We start from the raw sequence: 22478 nt of genomic DNA, 5'->3' as shown, positions 1-22478 counted from the left end.
CTCCCTGGAGCTGCAGCCTCAGTAATGGCCACCGTTAGCAGTGACACGGGCAAAGCTTCTGAGCTACCAGCCCCTTTGACAGGGCCGGCATCTCTTTGGAGTGGGGAGGGAGGGAAACAACGTCCCTAATTGGACAGCGGCTCCCCACCGCCTCTTTATTGACTGTGAGCTGCCACGGGTCCCACTGCCTGCCAAAGTCGGCTCACCTCCTGCCTTTGACCCCAGCGGCGGGATTTACTGGTAATCGGTAAAAATTCAGCCCTAAGCGTTTACAGGAAAACAAATCAATTCATGAAGATGAGGTAACATCAGAAAAGTTGAGAGTCAAGGTTGAATTGTTAATGATCAGCAGCTGATCTCCGTGATTACAGAAATGACTCACAGTTACTCTTATGATACAGAATTAATTTTAAGACATCATTTTAACTGCTTGTTATCTTTTATGGCAGCTGTTAACAGAGATACCAGCCCCATTGCACTCCTCAGCATTAAAGGTGCATGACATCTCGAGAAATAATCTAGATCTAGACACGATGGCACAGGAATGCTGTGCTCACGGTTCATACAATTAGCTTGAGTGTGTTCTGCAATAAGCAAATCTCACTCATCCACCACGCAAATCCAAATCCTCAGTCATGACCTGACACAGTTGTCCTCCAGTTAAGTAGACGATTGGGGAAGTATGAGCAGAAGGAAAATGGGCAGGAAAGTCCCGGCCGTTCCATCCAGCCTCAATCATCTTGGATCCGTGTCACTTTCGCGAAATGTCATTCCACGAACCCCACCCTCCCTCCGTCTAGCCGTCTACGCAGTCAGATAGTCTCCCAGGCAAAGGTCTCGTGTGGATCATAAACACCAGCATGGACCAGTCGGGCGCAATGGCCGGTTTTTCTTGCTGTAAATTCTGTTTAAGGTTAAAAGAAATAAACTTCAGGCCAATTTAGGAAGAAAACATTTGGAAAGCTCATTGGCAAGACCCAGAGTCTCTCCAACAAGTGACATAGGGGCTGAATTTTGAGGACATCGGGCAGGTGCAGCAGGCAGACTGCCGCCCGCGATCAGGCCCCCGGCCGTGATTTCAATCTGGCGGGGGTGGGGGGAGGGGGGGCAGTTAAGGCCCACCCAGTGTGAAACGCGGCTCCGCTCTGGGCTGGAAGGGCCGAGCTGGGGGCAAGGCCCTGTCGGCCGCCGGGTCCAATGGCGGCCGGTTTAAAAGCAGCCCAGGCAGCCCCTGCAAGGGGTTTTTGTGGCAAGAGCCTCACCGTCCTCCTGGAGGAGGTGGCTGCCAGGAGGGACACCCTGGTCCCCAGGGATGGGAGGAGGAGGCCACCACACCTCACCAAGAGGGCACGGGGAGGAGGTGGCAGCACTGGTGAGCAGCCGTGACGTGGTACAGCGCAGCTGGGTGCAGCGCCAGAAGCGCTTCAATGACCTGCTGCGCTCAGGAAGGGTGAGTACCATGTTGGCGTGGGTCAGTTTGCAGAAGTGTTAAGGACTGGTCATCCCCCCATGGACCTTAGGGGTGCTAGAGTCCGAGTGCCGACTGTCAATGGTGCTGGAGCTGGCCAAGGGGGTGAGCCCTGGCTGCTTGGGCTGAGTGCCTTGTGGCTCGAGGGCCACGACTCAGATGTGCCCTGCCAGGCGTTCCTCAGCTGGGGTTTGCCAGGCTGCAGTGGTGCTGCAGGTACAGAGTGGACTGGTTAATGCTCCTCTGTTGTTTCAGGAGAAGACGGCCCACAACAATATAGAAAGGTTATGGTCCAGCGGTGGCCCCGCTAGCCTCCTAATCCTTTCCAGACACGAGCAAGACGCCCTGGAGCCCAAGAGCAGGCACGCGCCTCGTGCAACCAGATGTGGAGAGGCGGGGGTGCCAGTTGAAGGTAAGAGTACAGTGCACAGAGGTGAGGCTTTAGGATTGTGTAACCATTCTAGTGTAGTCTCTTCATTGATGTGATCCTCAAACCCGCAGACCCCATTGATCATTGAAAGATGATGCAGATCTCCATTGTCTCACCAGGGTGCCTGGCATGCACAGTGACAGTGTGAAAACTTTAACCAATGACATGTCCTTCTTCTCCCTTTTAGGTTCTCCAGCAGGCGTTCGCTCTGTGGACCCCGAAGGGCCACCCCTGATGCCGGAGGACCACCGAGCTTCAGCTGCACCTGCATCACGCCCGCTCTCTGAACCAGGCACCAGCGCAGATACCAGCACCTCGGTGGGCAATAGTTTGGCGGCTGGTATCTCGGTGCACAGCGGTGAGGGCAGTTCACACTCGCTGAGGCACAGAGTGCACAGGCAGTCAGAGGGCTGCTGGAGACCAGGATGATGCTGAGTCGAAGGTTGTTGGTGAGCCTCTGGAATTGTCCATTAGGTGGCAGGTGCTGGATGTCTAGTGAGGTGTGCAGGAGGATCTGGCAGAGATCTATGAGGGTATGAGTGCCATGGTCTCCTTTATGGAGGAGTCCTTGAGGAGCATAAGCATTGTGTTGACCCTTGACCCTCATGGCAGAGCACACTGCCTCCTCCATTGAGAGAGTGAGTTCTCTCATGGAGAGACTGCTCCAGGAACAGAATGAGGGGGTCCTGGGGTTGTGCTCGAACCTGCAAATCCTCACAGGCAATGACCTCAGGTGGTCAGTGTCAGCATGGGAGATGGATGAGGCACCCAGTATCCCAGCTCGGTGCCCGTCCATCGATGGTGAGCAGGGAGGCCCAGAGCGACCTCATGTTGGCACACAAGCTGCTTGTCGTCTCTGCGGGCTCCTCTCAGGGCGCTCTGGGTGGCAGCAGCAGCTCCTCCGCCCCCCCACCCCCCCTGTCAGTGACCGTGGCACCTGATGAGGCTGTGGTGACTGGGGAGATGCCAGCCAGGGCACTGGCCGCTCCCTCCCAGGCGGGGCCAGCACAGGCTCCACTGGCCAGAGGACGACTGCCAAGGTCATCGAGGCCAACAAGACAGCAGAGTGAGGCTGTCTCCAATGCCAGTGCCAGCGAGTGGGAGGGGAGGGTGGAGGGGGTGCACCTAGACGTAGCACCCGCAAACATAAGTTAAAGGCACCATGAGCACGAGCGACAGGTCACAGTGATTTTATGTTCATTTATGTTTACTTTACGTACACTGGTCTGGGGTTGAAGACCAGAAACAATTATGTAAATATTATTGAACTGTCAGAATGAAATAAATTGTGGTTTTTTTGTCGTCATGGCTGAGGATGCTTCACCTTTTTATTTCATTGGTGCAGGGAACGCCAGTGTGTAATGCTGGACGGAGGCGACTCTGAGCTTTATTGCACAGGCACTGGGTGTTCTTTATGTCCAAATGAAAGGGTCCTTTCTGTCATCAGGGATGGAGGCGGCAGCCCTGGCATGCAGTTGAAGCTGATCTTTGGTAATCTAGCTGAAGGAGCATTGGATCAAGTCATCCCTGGTGACCCTGTATCCCTGCAGGTTACCAAGGTCTGGCTCCATGCCCTCAGCATTCTCCTCACCGTGCTTCTCTTCTGACTCATTACTGGACTCATCATGTGCGGCCTGTGCAGCTACATCAAGATCCTTTCTCCAGTGGGTCCCCTCTTGCCAGTGCCAGATTGTGGAGAGCACAGCAGGTGACCACTACCAGTGACACCCGCTCTGCGGGGTATTGTAGTGCTCCCCCGAATGGTCCAGGCATCTTCAGAAGACCTATGGTCCTCTCTATCACCGCCCTTGTGGAGGCCTGACTTGTATTGTGACACCTCTCTGCCTTCACCCAGCAGCCATCTATCCAGCCGGGCTGGAGCACTAAAGAGCCTCGGCACCTGGGAGTGTCTCAGGATGTAAGCATCATGGGAGCTGCCTGGGTACCTTGACCATCCTGTGGTCACACACTATCTGCACGTTTATGGAGTGGAATCCCTTCCTGTTGATAAAGGCACCCGGTTCACCCACTGGTGGTTTGATGGACACGCGTGTGCAGTCGATGGCACCCTGGATGTGGGGGATCCCAGCAATCGCTGCAAAGCCTCTGGCTTGCTCAGCCTGGCTGGCCTCATCTGTATGGTAAAGCATAAAGGTCAGTACCCACCTGAACAGAGCTTCTGTCACCAGTTTGACACAACTGTGGACAACTGATTGGACACTCCACCCTGAACCCCACTGATCCCTGGAAAGAGCCGGAGGCATAGAAGCTGAGGGCCACTGTGACCTTCTGAGCCACTGGCATGGGGTGTCCACCCAACAAGAGTCAGAGCTGATCTCAGACCCAATCATCTGACAAATGGAGGTCACAGTCTCCTTGGAGAGGCGGAGCCTCCTTCTGCATTGCATCTCGGACATATTGAGGTAGCCTCATCGCTGCCTGTAAACACTGGCAGCAGGATAGTGGCGTCTTCTGCGGCCTCTTCTGCCTTGGACTACCTGCTGGCCCTGCGCCCCTTGTGCCTGCATCTCTCCTCCCACAGGCCCATCCCCTGGAAGCTGCATTGGGACACCTGCCCTCCTCTCCTTTCTGCCCCTCTCTTCCTCCTGAGAGGAGGTGCCACCAGCGGAGACCACAATCCCCATGACCAGGGTAAGGGAAGGCTGTCTGATACCTGGAAGGGTCCACACGGTCAAAATTCTCCAGGAGCCTGGCAGACACCAATAAGTCCTGAAATGAAGCCTAGAAATGCAAAGAATGAAGCCCCGACCAGACTTGGAGCTGCCAAGTACCAATAAATCACCAGCTGCAAACTATCTACCAAACTCCTCACTACTCACACTGGCAATGGTGCTGATCCCATTTATCCTGCTCGGGTGAGGTTTTTGAAAATGTCGGGTGGCTGCCTGCATGTTTTGCCCGTGCAACGAGCGCAAAATTGCACGGGCAACGAAAAATCGGCGTCAACTGGCCTTTTAGTGGCCTCAAGTGGCCATTAATTGACAGCGGGCGTGGCTCTGGCTCCCACTCACGCCCGCCGAGTGAAATATCACGTGAACGCGCGATGATGTCGGGGCGCTCGCCCGACGTCACCGAGCATTATCTTACGCCCCGATCGGGTCAGACACGCGCACGTCTGCAGGGCATAAAATTCAGCCCACAGGTTCATAAAAGTACCTGTTACAGCTACGAATGCCGCCTTAAATTGAAAATCACGAATGAAAGAACACTGAAATAAAAATGCTGACATTAAGGGAAGTCCGAGCTGGAGGGCCAGCAAGGTACAAACAACCTTCTTTAAAAACGGTTAGGTGATCCAGAGGGAAATTTCCAGCTTCTGGTGCATCTCAACACTGACTCTGAGCTCTGCACAGGACTCGCTCCGAACACAGTCCGCTATTGCTCAGTTAAAATGAGCAATGGTTTCATTTACACATTCAGTTACAAATTACTTACCATCCATGAGTCCACGAGCAAAAGGGCGAATTTTAATTACAACCGCCTACCCCCAAAACACCGCGCCATGTTGAGCCCGCTCAAAACTCCCTTGACTCCGATGGGACCGTGAAATCCAGTTGGCGTAAAATTCCACCCATGATCCCTTGCTGGACATTGCCAACTTTGTCCCTCACGACCTGCCACAGACAAGAAGTAGAAAAGCAAAAACGGTGATTGAGATGAACTGCTCCGGGTCCGTATCTTATTTCATGAGCACTCTCAAAGCTCTTTGTGGGCTGCGAATTAGATTCGAGGGCTGGGGGAGAAATGATTTGCGAGGATGTTGCCTGGATCGGTGAATTTTAGCGACGGATAGGCCAGGCTTGTTTTCTTTGGAACAGAGGAAGCCGCGGGGAGATTTAATTGAAGTGTACAAAATTATGAGGGGTCCAGATAAACGTGCACTGGAAGGACCCAATTCCCTTGGTTGTGGGGTCCATAGCCATTGGGGGGGCGGGGGTGTGGGGCATACATTCGGACAAGAGGTAAGAGGGTTAGAGGGGGAGGGGAAGTTTTTCACCCAGAAGGTGGTGGTGATCTGGAACTCAGTGCCCGAAAAGGATGGCAGATGCAGAAAAGCCTCATAACGCTTCACAAATGCTTTGAGATGCTCAAGAAGTGCCGTAACCTACAAGGCTGTAGACATAGAGCTGGAGCGTGGGATAGGCTGAAAGGCCACTTGTCGGCAGGCATGGACACGATGGGCTGAATGGCCTCCTTCCGTGCTGTGGGTTTTTGTGATTCTACTGCAAGTGTAGCCACCAGATTGCCGGCCTCTGCGCAACGAACAAGCCTTGTTGCCAGGGCTATGCAAGTGCCCTTGTACACAGCAGCTAGGGGAAAGTCCACGCATGCCACAAACATTGAGCAGTAGGCGTAATAAAGCGAAACAGGAAATCACTAATCAATTCCAGAGATCTATAGCAAAATAAAAACGCAGAATAAAACCGTTTTTACATTCTAGTCCTAACAGAGTTTCCCCTGGTAAGTCCTGCCACTTGCTCCCCATATTCACACTGAAGCACCAAAGCACGGCGGAGAAGTACTATTGGCATGAATACATGGCCTCATCTCTCTTATCTGGAAGGAGAGCATAGCAGGAGACCTCGGAGACACTGTAACCACGTGACCATCTCCAAGAAAGGTGACAAGTCTGACTGCGGTAACTGCTAGGGAAGGAAACAGTTCAAGAAGTTCAATTGCTAATTATTAGGTTGTTTAACTAAGTGCCCATTTTGTTGTACAAAGGGGAATAACAGCTGAGACTAGTGCTGTCTCCGGAGAGTTTTATGACAACCAATAAAACTCTAAGGAGCCTGTCTTGGGTTTGGTCTTTATTTTTAAACAGCTATTGGAATGTAACAGTAACTATAGAGGAATCTCCCTGCTGTGGGCCACTGGGAAGGTCATCGCAGGAATCCTCCTCAATCACCTTCTCCTTGTGGCTGAAGAGCTCCTCCCAGAGCCACAATGTGGACTCCGCCCACTAAGGGGCACAATGGACATGATCTTCACTGGGCGGCAACTGCAAGAGAAATGCAGGGAACAGCACCAACCCTTGAACGTGGCCTTTTTCGACCTCATGAAAGCCTTTGACACTGTCAACCGCACACAATTATGGAGCATCCTCCTCCATTTTGGCTGCCCCCAAATGTTTGTCACCATCCTCCGCCTGCTCCACAATGATGTGCAAGCCATGATCCTGACCAATGGATCCACCACACACCCAATCTGCTTTCAGACCACAGTCAAGCGAGGCTGTGTCATCACACTGATGCTCTTCTTGATCTTCCTTGCTGCAATGCTCCATCCCACCCTTAGCAAGCTGCCCGCTGGAGTGGAGCTAAACTACAGAACAAGCAGGAACCTGTTCAACCTCCGCCACCTGCAGGCCGGATCCAAGGTTGCCCCATCCTCTGTCATTGAACTACACCGAGGTGTATGACAGCGTGGGCCTTACACTAAACATCGTAAGACAAAGGTCCTCTACCAACCTGCTCCCTCCACACCACACTGCACTCCCGGTTATCAAAATCCACGATGAAGCCTTGGGCAACATGGACCACTTTCCATAACTTGGCAGCCAACTGTCAACAAGGGCAGACCTCGACGACGAGGTTCAACATCGCCTTCAGTGTGCCAGCGCAGCCTTCGACTGCCTGAGGAAGAGAGTGTTTGAAGACCAGGACCTCGAACCTGGCCCCAAGCTCATGGTCTATAGAGTAGTAGAAATACCCGCCCGCCTATGTGGCTCAGAGGCGTGGACTATGTACAGCAGGCACCTCAAATCTCTTGAAGTACCACCACCAGCATTAGCAGGATAGGCACTCCAATATCAATGTTCTCGCACAGGCCAAAATCCCCAGCATCGCAGCATTGACCACACTCGATCAGCTCCGCTGGGCGGGCCACATCGTCCGCGTGCCTGACACGAGACTCCCGAAACAAGCGCTCTACTCGGAGTTTCGACACGGCGAGTGAGCCCCAGGAGGGCAGAGGAAGCACTTCGAGGACACCCTCAAAGTCTCCTTGAAAAAGTGCAACATCCCCACCGACATCCGGGAATCCCTGGCCCAAGACCATCTGAAGTGGGGGGAAAGGAACTGGGAAGGTGCTGAACTCCTCACATCTCATCACCAAAGGCTAGCTGAGGCCAAGCGAAAGGAGCGGGTGGCAACCCGGGCACCCCACCCACCCGTTCCCCCCTATCACCGTCTGCCCCACCTGTGACAGCGACTGTAGGTCACACATTGGACACTTCAGTCACCCGAGAACTCATTTTTAGTGTGGAAGCAAGTCATCCTCGACCCCGAGGGACAGCCTAGGGAGAAGAAGATATTACGCTGTGTTTTCAAATATTTCTCCCAGCTCAGTTTTCAGTTTTAATATCGGCCATTAATTCAGTTTCTCCAATTCCCACCTTGGTGTCACTTTGTTCTAGATTTCTCCCATTAGTTTCTCTTGGTCCTCTTGCAGCTGAAGCTGTAAGGACCTGGCACATCCAGTCCCTCAGCAGCCCTGCACTTGCAAGGAGCTCACATTAATCACTGTGCAACCACTCGACACAGCCACCTAGATCTATCTCCTGACCTTGGTTAGTGATACTGTACTTCACCAGCAACTTAGTTGCCCTGCAGTAAAACAACTTGTATCTGTGACAGCTAATGGGATACAAAGCTAAACGGCTGTGAGGAAGAGAAGCTGGCAAAGGAGTCAGTAACCAGAGGACACAGATTGAAGATAATGGGCAAAAAAAAAAATCACAGAGGCGACATTTTTTTTTTTACACAGCAACTTGTTGTAATCGGAATGCGCTGCCTGAAAGGGCGGTGGAAGCAGATTTAATAGTAATAGTCAAAAGAGAAGGCTGGGAATTCTGCGATGAGTAACTCACCTCCTGACTCCCCAAAGCCTGTCTGCCGTCTGCAAACCACAAGTCAGGAGTGTGTTGGAATGCTCCCCACTTGCCTGGGTGAGTGCAGCTCCCACAACACTTCCAAAAGCTCGACACCATCCAGGACAAAGCAGCCCCGCTTGATTGGCACCCCATCCACAAACATTCACTCCCTCCACCACTGACACACAGTGGCAGCAGTGTGTACCATCTACAAGACGCACCGCAGCAACTCACCAAGGCTCCTTCAACAGCACCTTGCAAACCCACGACCTCTACCACCTAGAAGGACGAGGGCAGCAGATAGATGAGAACACCACCACCTGCATTTCCCCTCTAAGCCACTCACCATCCTGACTTGGACACTGTCGCTGGGTCAAAATCCTGAAACTCCCTTCCCAACAGCACTGTGGGTGTACCTACACCACATGGACTGCAGCAGTTCAAGAAGGCAGCTAACCACCACCTTCTCAAGGGCAATTAGGGATGGGCAACAAATGCTGGCCCAGCCAGCGAAGCGCACATCCCATGAAAGAATAATAAAAAAAACTTGAGGGGAAAATAAAAATTACTGTGTTGTGAGAAAGGAGCAGGAACATAGGGAACAGGACTAATCGTTAAGTCTACTTAAGAGCCAAAACTGGTATGATGGACCGAATGGCCACCTTCATTCAACTCCATCATTCTACAATTCTAAGAACATGGCTGGCACAAGCTCACCCTCTGTTCAACGAATTTTGTCAATTTTAAGTGGCGAGTGCTTACTCCACAAACATCTAATCACAGCTCTACCAACCTTTCAGGGAGAAGAGCGATTGTTTGGGCTGGGGTGGCGAAGGGACACTGCTCCCGTATGTTTATTACACAACATAATACAACCAACAAGAATACCTAGGCTAAGGGTTGAATTAATAGTTAAGTCAAATGCTGATATACCAATCTCAACATAGATCATAAACCATCACCGCTGATATTTAGAAACTAACAGCTGTACAGTCACCATATTTTACAACGTGGGGCATTATCATGGACTGATACACACTCAATCACCAGATAGTACAAATGTTATGACCTAATACTCCATGTTGCTATTAAAGATACAAGAACACAGAAAGAGGAGCAGGGGTAGACCATACGGCCTGTTGAGCCTGCTCTGCCATTCAGTACGATCATGGCTGATTTAATAGCATACCTTCAAGATGTGGTCAGCCACTTGCATGTCTGCAATTTCCTGTTTTCTATTCTTTGTCAGCTGGTCATGTTTTTCCTTTATCTGGTTTTGTAGTTTTCCAATCCTCACAGTTAAGTCCTTGATAAAAGAAATATTTATTTCTGATTATCTGTTGTGCAGAACATACCTTCAATACAATGTTCATCTAACAAACACACGGCTGCATTGATTTAGTTAAGTACTGGACCCAAAATAAAACATAGCACTGCATTGTTTAACTTTTCAAATTTGGTTGGTGGGGTGGGCTGAGGTGGTGGTGGTGGGGAGGGGGGGGGCTCCTGTAATCTTTCTATTAGATAAAGATGCCTGTTCTTTCTGTGTCAAATATTAAAGCTTCTATGCTATCAGTGCTCAACTGAGTACTGTAGAACTCTAACAATGTATGTACATTCCATATACAAGTGAACTCAAGCCATTGAGAAGACCTGTAAAGGGAAATGCTAAGTATTACTTCAATTCAATTGAACTGTCCAAGTCCAGTTTTCAGCGAACACACACACACAAAAGCACAGACACATAGGGTCAGATTTTCCCTCAGAGGGCAGGATGTGAAGGATTGCAGCTATAAATACAGAGTTATAAGAGAATCCCGCTATAAATATGGAGTTATACAATATTCAAAAGAGTGATTCTCCTATGAAGTAGAGATTAAAAATTAAAAGTAGAGTTCATATGTTGGCCAAAGGGTCAAGAAGCTTATAAACATGCCTAGGCATAATTGTGTGCTCAGGGACAACAACATCCTGTGGCATAGAACTTAGTATATCCTCTAACACAAGGTAGTTCTGAAAAAAACAGGAACTGGCCTCTACATCATCTTAGCTACGCATTGATAAATTGTAAGATACTACAATCTAACAATGGATAACCTTAAGGATGACCCTAAATAATTTGTCAACTGAACCCTGGAAAATGAGTGTAGTGATCACTATCTGCGTCTCTCAGTATCCTGTTTGCTTGAAGGACGTTGACAAAAACAAAGGGTGTTGTCCAGCATGAGTGCTCAACATGCTTCCTGCAGGTTCAGCTTTTGTTGGTATAAATATTGGAAAGACACAATAGAATTTTTAGATTTGTTGGATTCACTCCAGCATCTCTCAAAGTAAAGGCATAGCTGCTCTGGTGTAGTGATGATAGTTTGCCCCCTAATTGGGATAGAGGTATCTTGCTAGACTCAGTAGCTTTCTACTCGGGGATTTAAGGTAAATAATACTTTAAATATTGATGGATATCTTAAATATCTCTCTGTAACTTTAATAAGGCTTGGATCCTCTATTAGAAACAAAATTATACTTACTTTTCCTAGAACTATCAATGTTGCGAATATCATCAAAAGTGAATTGCACATTTGGTTCTTTAATAAAATTTAAATAATTCAGAAAGTATATTATCTTGTATGATCTTCTGTATCCAAACTCAAAAACCCATCTCCGTACACTCTTCAGTGGAGAGATACATTGTTGAAGAGAGATGCCCAGACTCTTATAATATCCAGCTTGTTATAATTTAACTAAAATGTGTTAAAAAAAAAAGGCTACCTGGAGGATGGTAATATTCTCCAGTGGTTCATTTCCTTTGAGAAGAGTTGGATCAGTTCTTCAGACCCATTTAAGTGTCTGTGGGGCCTATTTTTCCTCAACCTTAAGTAAGAGTGATCACCTGAGGAGTGCGCTTGATTTGGAATAGTCCCAGAAAGGGATCCAGGGTTATAATCCACTCCAGGAAAACAGAGGCCAGGATAATTTCTGGGTCCCAAACCCATCCTGGGGAAGGGGGACAGTAACCGGCTGGGGTTTCCACGGGGGTGCCTGCTTACTTGGCCTAGAGAAGGGCTCACCATCCAATTAAGGATGGCTGGTGGGTCCTCGAAGCTGGAGGATCAATCCGGGGTTTCTCCTGCTTAATCCTGGTGTGTATGAGGTGCAGTTGAGCAACAACCCAGCACCACCTCAGCCAGCCTTAAAGATGGTTTACTCACTGCTCACTTGCTTAAATATGGGTGTCCCCAAGATGGGCCAAGTGAGGTAAGAGTGGAGGGTTCAAGCAAGACCTGGGGTTAAAAAAAATAACAGAGGGCTGGCAGTATAATCAATGTTACTAATTGTTAATATGCTTAGGTTTAGCTTTAACATTGTAGAGAGGCAGATATTTGAAAAAAGCAGTACAAGAGTCCTGAGATTACATCACAGGATACTGGCACATTAACCTTTAGCCTATTGGACTGAAACTCCTCTTCTCAGTTCAATTATATGTCTTAATGCATCCATTAAAAGAGCAAAGAATTTGCTGATTCAAGTATTAATATCTCACTGTGCAACTAATGATCAGTGTGCTTATTAACACATTTTAGTTGCAAAAAAAGTAAAGAAAGACTTGCATTTATATAGCACCTTTCATGTCTTCAGAATGTCCCAAAGCACTTTATAGCCAATGAAGTCGTTTTGAAGTGTAGTTACTGTTGTAAGAAACGCAGCAGCCAATTTGTGCACAGCAAGCTCCCACAAACAGCAGTGTGATAATGACCAGATAATCTGTGATGCTAATTGAGGGGTAAATATTGACCGGGACAAACTACCCTGCTCTTCTTCAAATTAACATGGTGGGATAATTTACATCCACCTGAGAGGGCAGATGGGGCCTCGGTTTGACATCTGATCCAAAAGACAATAGGCCTAATCTTCTGGCCAGCAGAAATGCTGGGTGATCACCACTGACTGCAAAGTTATTTATTGCCTGCCCTACCTTTTTCTATTCTTGCAGCTGGCTCTCACTGTCCCAGCTGCAGCAAAGATCCCTGGGTACAGCCATCCACAGAAAGCAATGCCAAAGAGGACACGCTCTATTTTACCACACTAGCTGCCTAGGTTTTTAACAGTCTTAAGGGTTTTAGTAGGGTTAGTATTTAAGTTACTATGCAGAGGGTGGTGGAGGGGCATAGTCAGGTCAAGCGGTTTGCTGATAATGTCTTGTTTTGATCAACATTGGAGTCAAGGGTTGATGTTGAGAGGGGCAGACAGGAAAGTGGAGCTGAGGCCACAATCAGATCAGCTGTGATCTTATCAAGTGATGGAGCAGGCACAAGGGGCTGAATGGCCTACTTCTGTGCCAATTCTTGTATAACCACTGAACTGTGCCAGAAATTAACAACAGGACAATCCTAGGGTAAGCATGGCGCAAGTCTCTAACACTGACCTTCTCAGAGGGGCTCAGGCAGGATTATAAACTTCCCAGACAACTATCATACATACACATATGGTGGGGTCAGGACTTCCCAACTACAGTAACTAATATCTCAACACTTGCCACTGTCAGCACTGGGAGATCCAGCCCAAAATCTCCAACAAGGAGTGCTGCACTGAAGAGCCAGCCTGCCCAAAGCCATTGGAGCAAGTGGGATTTGAACTTACAACCCTCTGACTCAGAGGCACGAGTGCTACCCACTGAGCCATGCGGACACACAGCCCATTGTTGACTTCAACAAATAAGTCAACTGAATCACAGTAAAACCTGGGGCAAAGAGCCACGACTAGTTTTCAGTGATTATAGCTGTGTATCGGAAGGAACAGAAGAGTTTTTGAAAATGTTAATCAGATTCGGCCAAAGCAGAGAAATAAATCAGGTAGTTTCCAGCTCAAGGCTCAGATTTGTGTTCTTATTACTATTTGCACCCTGGGGACATTAGCCACTTTAACAAGGAGTGCTTGGGCTGGTGCAATATTTTTCACATCATAGTAACAGCAGAAATGAGTCACAGATCTCCTCTATTTTAAAATGCTCACCACTTTTCTATCTGCTAATTCATCTGCTGTTATCCACAGGGCCTCGATGGTATGGTTTAGCTGAAAACAAGTGCACAAGTAAAACAAAAATTATTCAGGTTTGCAGCCCAGCCTGGCACACAGATTCCTCTCTCTGAAAGGTATTTAATGACTGTTATGATGATAAAAAAAAAGCCCAGAAGTCAAGGAAAACCATGCATGACCATCAGATATCAATTTTGAATTTGCCTTCCTGATTCTCCAAATACTGTTTCAGCAAACATCTGGAGAAACTGCCTTTTAACTATAAAATCACATCCTCCATACACAACAGAATCCAAATAAAACTTCACTAAGTCTATCTAACAGTTACCGAGGATGGCGGGGAGCAGTTGGGAATGGTATGTATTTTATATATTTGATTTGCCTCAGAGGAATGCAGAGATGACACTAGTTTCTAAGTGTGCAACAAATTTATTTATTGTGGTTTAAAATATCTCTCCCATCATAAAATGTCTGCACCCATGCCTTCAGTTCAGCTTCTAGGTCTTCTTGTTGTGTCTGTTTACTTTGTTCTGAGTCTACACCCAGGCTTTGCCAATCAAGCACAGTGAGCATAGGTCAGTCACCAGACTCACATAATCAAACACAGATTAATTGAACACTGCAGGGTATAAGGCGGAAGCAGGGCCAGTGCAGACACAAGGCAAACTAGGCAGTCGCCTAGAATGGCAACATTTGGGGGTGGCAAACATTTGAATGAACTATTCATGAAACTCAGGGATGAGAAATTTCTGCCAAATGGCGGATTTCTGACATTGGAGTTTCGGAAATCCGCCATTGGCATCTTCCTTTCCGACCTTCAGACCTGAAAGACCGACTTTAAAAAAATAATCGGAACTGACAGGGAGTCTGTACCAGGCTGGTTGTTGCTCTGGATGCACAGAGATCTCTGCATTCGAGAGTGGGAACCCTGCCCGGGAATGTCATGGGCAACACCCATTTTCTCTTGGCATAAGAAGATCCCGTGTGCAAGCTTTTGAACACGGGACTTTGATGGGCCTAGTGTCAAGAAAACAAGAAATCCTAATATTTTTTGTCTGGTAATATTCCTGTCATATTTCTTATGTACTGGAAGACAGGGTGTTGGGGGTGTAAATATGGTAATTGGAGTAAGAGCCAGAGTGACTGCAAGAGTCTAAAACCAACAGTAAGAAATGGTTTTGATATGTTAATGAACCAAGAGGAACCTCAATCAGAGTTTTACCTAAAACAATAACAGGAGTAATTTTGAATTGAGTTGTTTCAGTCCAAAGGGGGATATATGCAGGTTGTAAAAAAGGTGTAGGTAAATAAGGTAAAAATAGGATAAGTTTTTTTTTTAAACCTAAGAGCTAAAGTAAAGAAATGCCTAATCAATACTGGGAAGAAAACTTTTCTGAAGAGACTGGTTGAGACAATAGAGAGATCAAAGGGAAGGAATGCATTTAAGGAAATACTGAAGCCTATGTGAGGGGGTAGCTGCTTAGATCTCCCAGCAGACAGTGAGGTAGCTGGTCAGATCTCCCAGAAGACAGAAGACGAGCGGGATGAGGTTTCATGAGGGTATTTAAATTTTACATACCCTCATGAAACCTGTTAAAGCTTTCAACAAAAGTTATGGACATGTCCCAACTCGTGTGACAGTGTCACATGAGGGGACATATCAGGGAATTTTTTTTATCATTTGTATTACAAATTTTAATTCCGAGCTGACCTGCCTGAGGCAGCACTTAGCCTCAGGGAGATCTGTGCGCTCTTTCGTGTGCATGCGCGAAAGAGTACACTGCCGGCTGAGGGAATCCCCCCACCCCCGGGAATCCCCCCCCCCCCCACCCCCCACCTGCACAGGGAGCTCATATTGGCCTTAATTGGCCCGCCCACGTAAAATGGCGGCAGGCCCCCAATTGGGGGCGTCGATCGGTGGCACACCTGCCCACGCCCACTCCCGCACTCCCCCCTCCCAACGGGGGGAAAATGTTTCCTGTGAAATCTGGAAAAAAAATGGGAGTGAAAAGGACCCTAACTTTGCTGAAACCTTGGGTATATTATCATGTTAATGCATGCATCTTATAATGTAATAATATAGAGTATGTATAGAGATAAGTAGTAATTAATAGCAAAGAGGTTGAGGGAATGAAATCGCCTTTTTGAATTATGACAGTTCATTTTCTAAAAAAGGGGTAAGTGTCAAGAAAACAAGAAATTGTAATAATTTTCAACTGGTAATATCGCTGTCACATTTCTTATGTACTGGAGATTTGTGAATATGGTAATTGGTGTAAGAGCCAGAGTGACTGTAAGAGTCAAAAGCCAACAGTAAGAACTGGTTTTGATATGTTAATGAACCAAGAGGAACTTCAATCAGAGTTTTACATAAAACAATAACAGGAATAATTTTGAATTCAGTTGTTTTAGTTCAAAGTGGGGTGTATGCAGGTTGTAAAAAAATGTGTAGTAAATAAGGTAAAAATAGAGTAGGTTTTTTTTTAAACCTAAGAGCTGAAGTAAAGGGGCATCTAATCAATTCTGGGAAGAAAGCATTTCTGAAGAGATTGGTTGAGATAATAGAGGGGTCAAAGGGAAGGAATGCATTTCAGGAAATACTGATGCCTATGTGAGGAGGGTAGTTGCTTAAATCTCCCAGAAGACAGTGTGAACAAGGCCAGACCTGAAGATCCAGTTGTTTTCAGCCTCAGTGGACACCCCAAGAGAAAAAGGCACTGTGGGGTAAAAATTACTGGAATTCTATAGATTTTGAAATCGATAAGAATAGTGGTTAAAAGGGTTAAACAGAAAATGGTTAGCTCCGAGGGTAAAGTTAAGATCTTGTGGAACTGTTTTTAAAGTAATGTTTAGTGTGTGAAGCCATTCTAGTGTTAAAGTGTAATTGTTTTTTTTTCCCTCTATGTTCTTTAATAAATGTTTACTCTACTATAAAATCATCACAAGTAGTTGGGGATGCCATGTCCTGATTTCAGAACCTCTCCTCATACTATACAAATTGCAAAAACTGTTTTGGCAGCTGTTTCAAGTTTCCCTCTGGGATTTCAGCAGCTCAGCATTTTCCATCAGCTGTGTCATAACCTTAGTGATATTTAAAATTATAATTTTGGGATGATGTAATGTTGGGGAACTTCATCCTCCAGCGTTGCATTAAACTGAAACTTGACTGTGCTGATTCTTGGCTGCAGCATGTAATTATAAATGCAGAATTCTTATTCATACGAATGCACAACACTCATTTTTGCAAGTTAACGACAAGTGGTCCTTGTCCTAAAGAGGTAATTTTAATATGATACAATTGCTTTAATAAACACGCATGTGATCGAGTTACTTGAGTCTTGTGGCATTCATTGATTAATTTATTGAGAATTATTATGTGTTTGGGGGCAGGTAGAAGGGTCTCAGGTCATTTATAATCCCATTACATCACAGGTAAAGGGCCAAAAGTCATTCACAACCCCATGGCATCATAGGCAATAAGACAAAGATCATTTATGTCCTCAAGTCATCATAGGCAATTACCCAATGTTACTTGGGACAATACAATGAATATACTATTAACAGAGCTGGCACAGGCTTATGGCCCGAATGGCTACCTTCTGTGCTGTATCATTTAATGATTTTGTGCCAAGAAAGAACAGTGGGGAAATCTTGCTGGGGGATACCGGGGATTCAGCGCCAAATAAAAAGCTAGGCCTCGAAGGTTTAAATTTCTGAATTACTACCTGAGCCAAGTGTTAATTAGCACAGGAATAAACAAATCAGTTAAATAAATGCATGGTTGAAAGGCTAGTGTGGGAAGGAGGGCTTCATTTCATGAGACATTGACATTCTTACTGGGATAGGAAGGAGCTGTACCACAGGAACAAGCTGCACCTGAGTCAGGCTGGAAAACAACACATTTATATGGCACCTGTCATGACGTCAAGGTGTCCCAAAGAGTTGTGACCTTTGCACCCCTGGCTCGTCTCCCATTTTCCACCTCTGTAAACTCGAGGTCATCCAAAAGTCTGCAGCCTATGTTCTGAGTCGCACCAAGTCCCATTCCCCTATCCTTCTTGTGCTTGTGACTGACATTGGCTCCCAGTCAAACAATGCCTTGATTTTAAAATTCTAATCCTTGCTTTCAAATCTCTCCATGGCTTCGCCCCCTTCCCCATCTCTGTAATCCCCACGACCCCACAAATCTGTGTGATATCTGTGCTCCTCTAATTCTGGCCTCTTGTGCATTCCTGATTTTAAGCACTCCACCATTGGTGGCCGTGCCTTCAGCTGCCTTGGCCCTAAGCTCCAGAATTGCCCTCTCTACCTTCCTCTCCTCCTTTAAGACACTTCTTAAAACCTACCACTTTGATCAAGCTTCTGGCCATCTGACCTAATAACTCCTTATGTGACTCAGTGCCATATCCTGTTTTATAATATTCCAGTGGGGCGCCTTGGGATGTTTTATTACATTAAAGGTGCTATATAAATATAAATTGTTGTTGTCATAACCGAGGGAAATGTGACAGCTGACTTGTGCGCAGCAGGTTTGAGGTGGGGCATTACAAAACGTTTGCTTTGTTGCTATTGTATGTGAATTACTTGGAGCTGAGGATGCTGACACATGAAGGGTTAACTTTACATCTCAATGCCACCTCACCCACTAGCACAAGTGGAGCATTGAAAACGCAATGCTAAAATCAATGATCAGCAATTCACAGCAAGTCTTTGCCCATTGTTTGAGAACTGCAGCACCCACTGAAGTGCTTCCCTCATACCAGTGCTAACTTGGAAAATTACCCACCGAATGTACAGCAAAAACCTAACTCGTAATCAGGAAGAGCAAAACTCAATCTGCATATTTAATTGGCGCCTCAGATCAAATTACTGCCTGTATTTAACCAAACGTCCATCTGGTTATACTTATATTCTATGGCGATCAGCATGTTGTTAAAATTCTAAGCAACTCCCACCACCAGCTGTGGCATTTTTGGAAGCTATGTTAACCGCTTGCCAAATGATGTGGCAACTTAGTTTAGGATAGTTGTTTGTTCCACTCAGTAAACTGTTAAAAAAAAAGTGCACTATCCCGTGCTGAACCATTATTGGATAAGCAAAATCTGTAAACAATGCCAACACCAAGATTTAAAATGGACGTCACGGCTGTGCTCCGCACAGTAACCTGCAGCCCATTCCCCAAGTACATCTTTCCAGCATTGGGTACTCATGTACAGACAAAACATGCATGATCCTGTTTGAGGATAAAGTAGGGCAAGTGGATTATTCTCACATGGGTCCTCGTGACTTTGATCAAATCCCTAAACGATGACTTCATCAGAAAGTAGCAATTTGGCAACGCTCCCTGTAAGGCAGCTGTCAGCCTGAGGTCAGCCCGTTGCACAGAAACAGCCACTCATCTGTGAACGGCCTTGGTCAAAGTGTACATCTGATCAGTTAACGTCCCATCATATTGCTCGGCCTCTCCGCTCGGGAGTGGACCTCGAAAAGTACAGAGAGTGGGTGGACCCTTTTAACCCACCCAGCTGTTTTGCCACAGCTCTCAGCAAAATGCGACTCGATGCCCATCAGAACTGAGCCACTCACTGCAGCCAGTGCAGATTTGGGATTAGGGCTGCCTACCTTTTCTTGGATAAATCATTTTAATGTAATACGTGCTTCCTACTTTTTGCTTTCGACAGCTGGTATTAGATATCTTTTCAATTTAAAAAAAAAATCACTAATAGACTGCTTGAGATTAAAATTTGCACCAGCTCAAGTGGTGTATCTATATCATATGAATGGCCATGATTACACAGAGCCTCCTGATGACTGTTGCGCTGCTCACTTGCAGTTCCATCAAGGCCTATATCTGGGGAGATGGTGACGCAGTGGTTTTGTCACTGGACGAATATTCCAAAAGCCCAGGCCAATGCTCTGGTTAGACCTGGGTTCAAATCCCACCACGGCGGCTGGTGAAATTCAAATTAATAAAGCTGGAATTGAAAGCGAGTCTCAGTAATGGGGACCATGATAACTATCATCAGTTGTTGGAAAAGCCCATCCAGTTTCTCTAATCCCCTTGCAGGGAAAGAAATCTGCTGCCCCCTTACTTGGTCTGGCTTACATGTGTCTCCAGACCCCACGGCGATGTGGTTGACGCAAATGGCAGTTCAGGGGCCATTAGGGATGGACGACAAATGCTGGCCTTGCGATTGGTGCCCACATCCCATGAAAGAATGTTTTTTTTTAAAAATTATGATCACGAACGTTGGTGTGGTACAAACCCAACTGCTTCACTAATGTCCTCGAGCAAAGTGAATTTGCCACTTCTAACTGGTCCGACCGTCACGCGACTCCAGACCTGCACCACGTGGTAAACTCTCCACGACAACGTGGGACTTGAGAGCTTTTTGCTGCCTTGTGATCATCACCTCAAGAGCAAATTAACCAATGATAAATCCCAGTAGAACAGAGTACATGTGACAAGAGTCCTGCTTTAATATAAAAACAGAAAGCGCTGGAAAAACGCAGCAGATCAGGCAGCATCTGTGGAGGGAGAAACAAAGTTAATGTTTCGAGTCCTTGTGTCTTCTGCAGAGCTGAAGAGAGGTAGAAATGTGATGAGTTTTTTTACTGCTCAAGGGAGGGGATGAAGCAAGCGGGGCAAAATGGAAGGTCAGGGGTAGCTGAGACCTCAGAAGAGGTTGGACAAAGATGTCATGCACATAAGTCAAAGGGAGCGGAAAAGATAGTATTAAACACTATAAACATGTGTTAACAGTGGCATAAAGGTCAGATAGCAGAATGTGTTAATAGCAGAAAAAGGGTCTGCATTTTCTGAAAGCAAGACGTGTCTTTAACATTATCATTAACACTCCCTTTGTCTTGTGTCCATGACATCATTGTCAAATCTCTCCTGAGCTCTCACCTATTCCCCACCTTCTATTTTGCTACACCTGCTCCACCCCCTCTTAAACAGTACAAAACCCATCACGTTTCTACCTCTCTTAGCTCTGAAAATAGGTCATATGGACTCGAAACATTAACTCTGCTTCTCTTTCCACAGATGCTGCCAGACCTGCTGAGTTTTGCTCGCATTTTCTGTTAGTTCAGGTTGTAAGCTTCCGCAGTATTTTGCTTTTATTTAAGGGTCCTTTTTTGTTTGACTCTTGAATCTTGCTATACACGCCCAGTTTTCGGGCAGGTAAAGGCACACTCGTATGTAAGCAATGTGAGGTCTGCTTGCAGGGCTGGTCAGTGACTTTAAACCAAATGAGAATATCCAACACTGAAACCTAGATTATAACAGAACCATTACAGTTGTAACCCTTTTCTTATATGGAGTTTAGGAGAAATGTTGGGTGATATTTTGTGATAGCGGTTGGGGGGAGGGGAGGGTCATTTTTAAATGAGATACCTTACACATAGGTAACCCAATAATCAGAGATTGAATAAGCATCATAATCAGCTGCTGTATCTAAAGAGTTGATACAATATTAATCACAAGCTTTATCGATAGTTAAAAATGCTAATGACAGTATGGCACATTTTTCTGCGGGTTTTACAGTCCTTTCTGTAGTGTATTGAAAATTGCATTGTGCATTTTGTCCACTTGAGGCTACCATACACACATGTACCGGCAGAGGGAGTCTGCTAGGGACAGAATAAATGTTTAACATGTTTAACAGCTCGTGCAGTTCTAATTCCAAAAGTCTCCAGCTGAATATATATCTGTTTCAACCCTAAGAACTTCACTATTTCCAAAAGAAAATTGCTTATACTAAAGGACTCCACTATAAGCTCTCTTACCTCCCTGATTCTTTCATCTTTTGATTCAATGTCTTGTTCTGTATTCCGGACATCAGCCTATGTGGAAGCAAATCGTTTGTCATACTGCAGAGCTTTCTATCCTTTATTCCAAAATGGATAAAATCCTTAAAATACTGAACTTTTGGCCTTTATTTTAGCTTGAGGCATGATTGGTGTGTGAAGATAGAGAGCCAGGGCGAGTGGTGAGCTCACATGCCAAGGCCCAGAGAGATCCCAGCTCTCGGGCCTCAGTCACATATGCAAGATTGAACCCCCACACGAGCACTGCAGGAATCACTGCCTGGCCATTGGATGGGACTGGGGATTGCTCAGGAAGCAAGAGTTCCATTGGGGGCCTGGAGAAATGGTTCCCAGCTGAAATTCAATTTTGGGTGTAGGAGCAGAGCAAGGTGACCAGCTCTGGGGGGAAAGTTAGGGGACACTATGCTGCAGCAGTGGTGGGGGAGGTGGCGGTGCAGCTGGGACCCAAGGAGCAGCTGGGCAGGCATTCTGGAAGCAGGGGAGGATGCAGGGGGACCGGGGGAGTAGGCCTCCCTGGACCACCCACCCTTAGGCATTCCCGGACAGCACCCCCCAACAGCCCCTTCCCTCCCACCGGGAACCCCCACCCCCAACCCAGACTCACCCTCCCCCCCTGGACACCTCCTTCCCCTCCCCTGGCCTCTCTAGGACACCCCTTTCCCCTGCCCATACCCGCTTTTCCCTCCCCCCCCGGGCCTCCCCAAAACCCCCCATCCCACTCAGGCCGGTCTGGACACCACCCGGGGCCTGTGCCAGACCCAAACCCCCTGGGCTCAGGCCTGAGAGGGTCATCACTGCCCCTGCCACGTGGCTGATTCCAG

At 46.9% G+C, this 22478-nt stretch overlaps 1 protein-coding gene across 8 annotated transcripts in view; it reads right to left on the bottom strand.

Moving 5' to 3' along the window:
* Positions 1-22478, bottom strand: part of LOC144673905 (uncharacterized) — a 104287-nt gene that overhangs the window by 42431 nt on the left and 39378 nt on the right. For 4 of the 8 annotated variants that reach the window (XM_078535525.1, XM_078535522.1, XM_078535521.1 and 1 more), the window contains 3 exons: positions 21616-21672; positions 13801-13860; positions 9983-10099 (listed from right to left, as the gene is read on the bottom strand). In XM_078535525.1, the coding sequence (XP_078391651.1) occupies positions 9983-10099; positions 13801-13860; positions 21616-21672 (234 nt within the window). The remainder of the gene's footprint in view (positions 1-9982; positions 10100-13800; positions 13861-21615; positions 21673-22478) is intronic. The other 4 variants (XM_078535541.1, XM_078535529.1, XM_078535549.1 and 1 more) reach the window with 2 other exon arrangements.

This window comes from Cetorhinus maximus, chromosome 3 (assembly GCF_964194155.1).
Source record: "Cetorhinus maximus chromosome 3, sCetMax3.hap1.1, whole genome shotgun sequence".
NCBI classification, from domain to species: domain Eukaryota; kingdom Metazoa; phylum Chordata; class Chondrichthyes; order Lamniformes; family Cetorhinidae; genus Cetorhinus; species Cetorhinus maximus.
The sequence above is the reverse complement of the archived record's forward strand: the minus strand, read 5'-3'. Positions and strand labels throughout refer to the sequence as shown.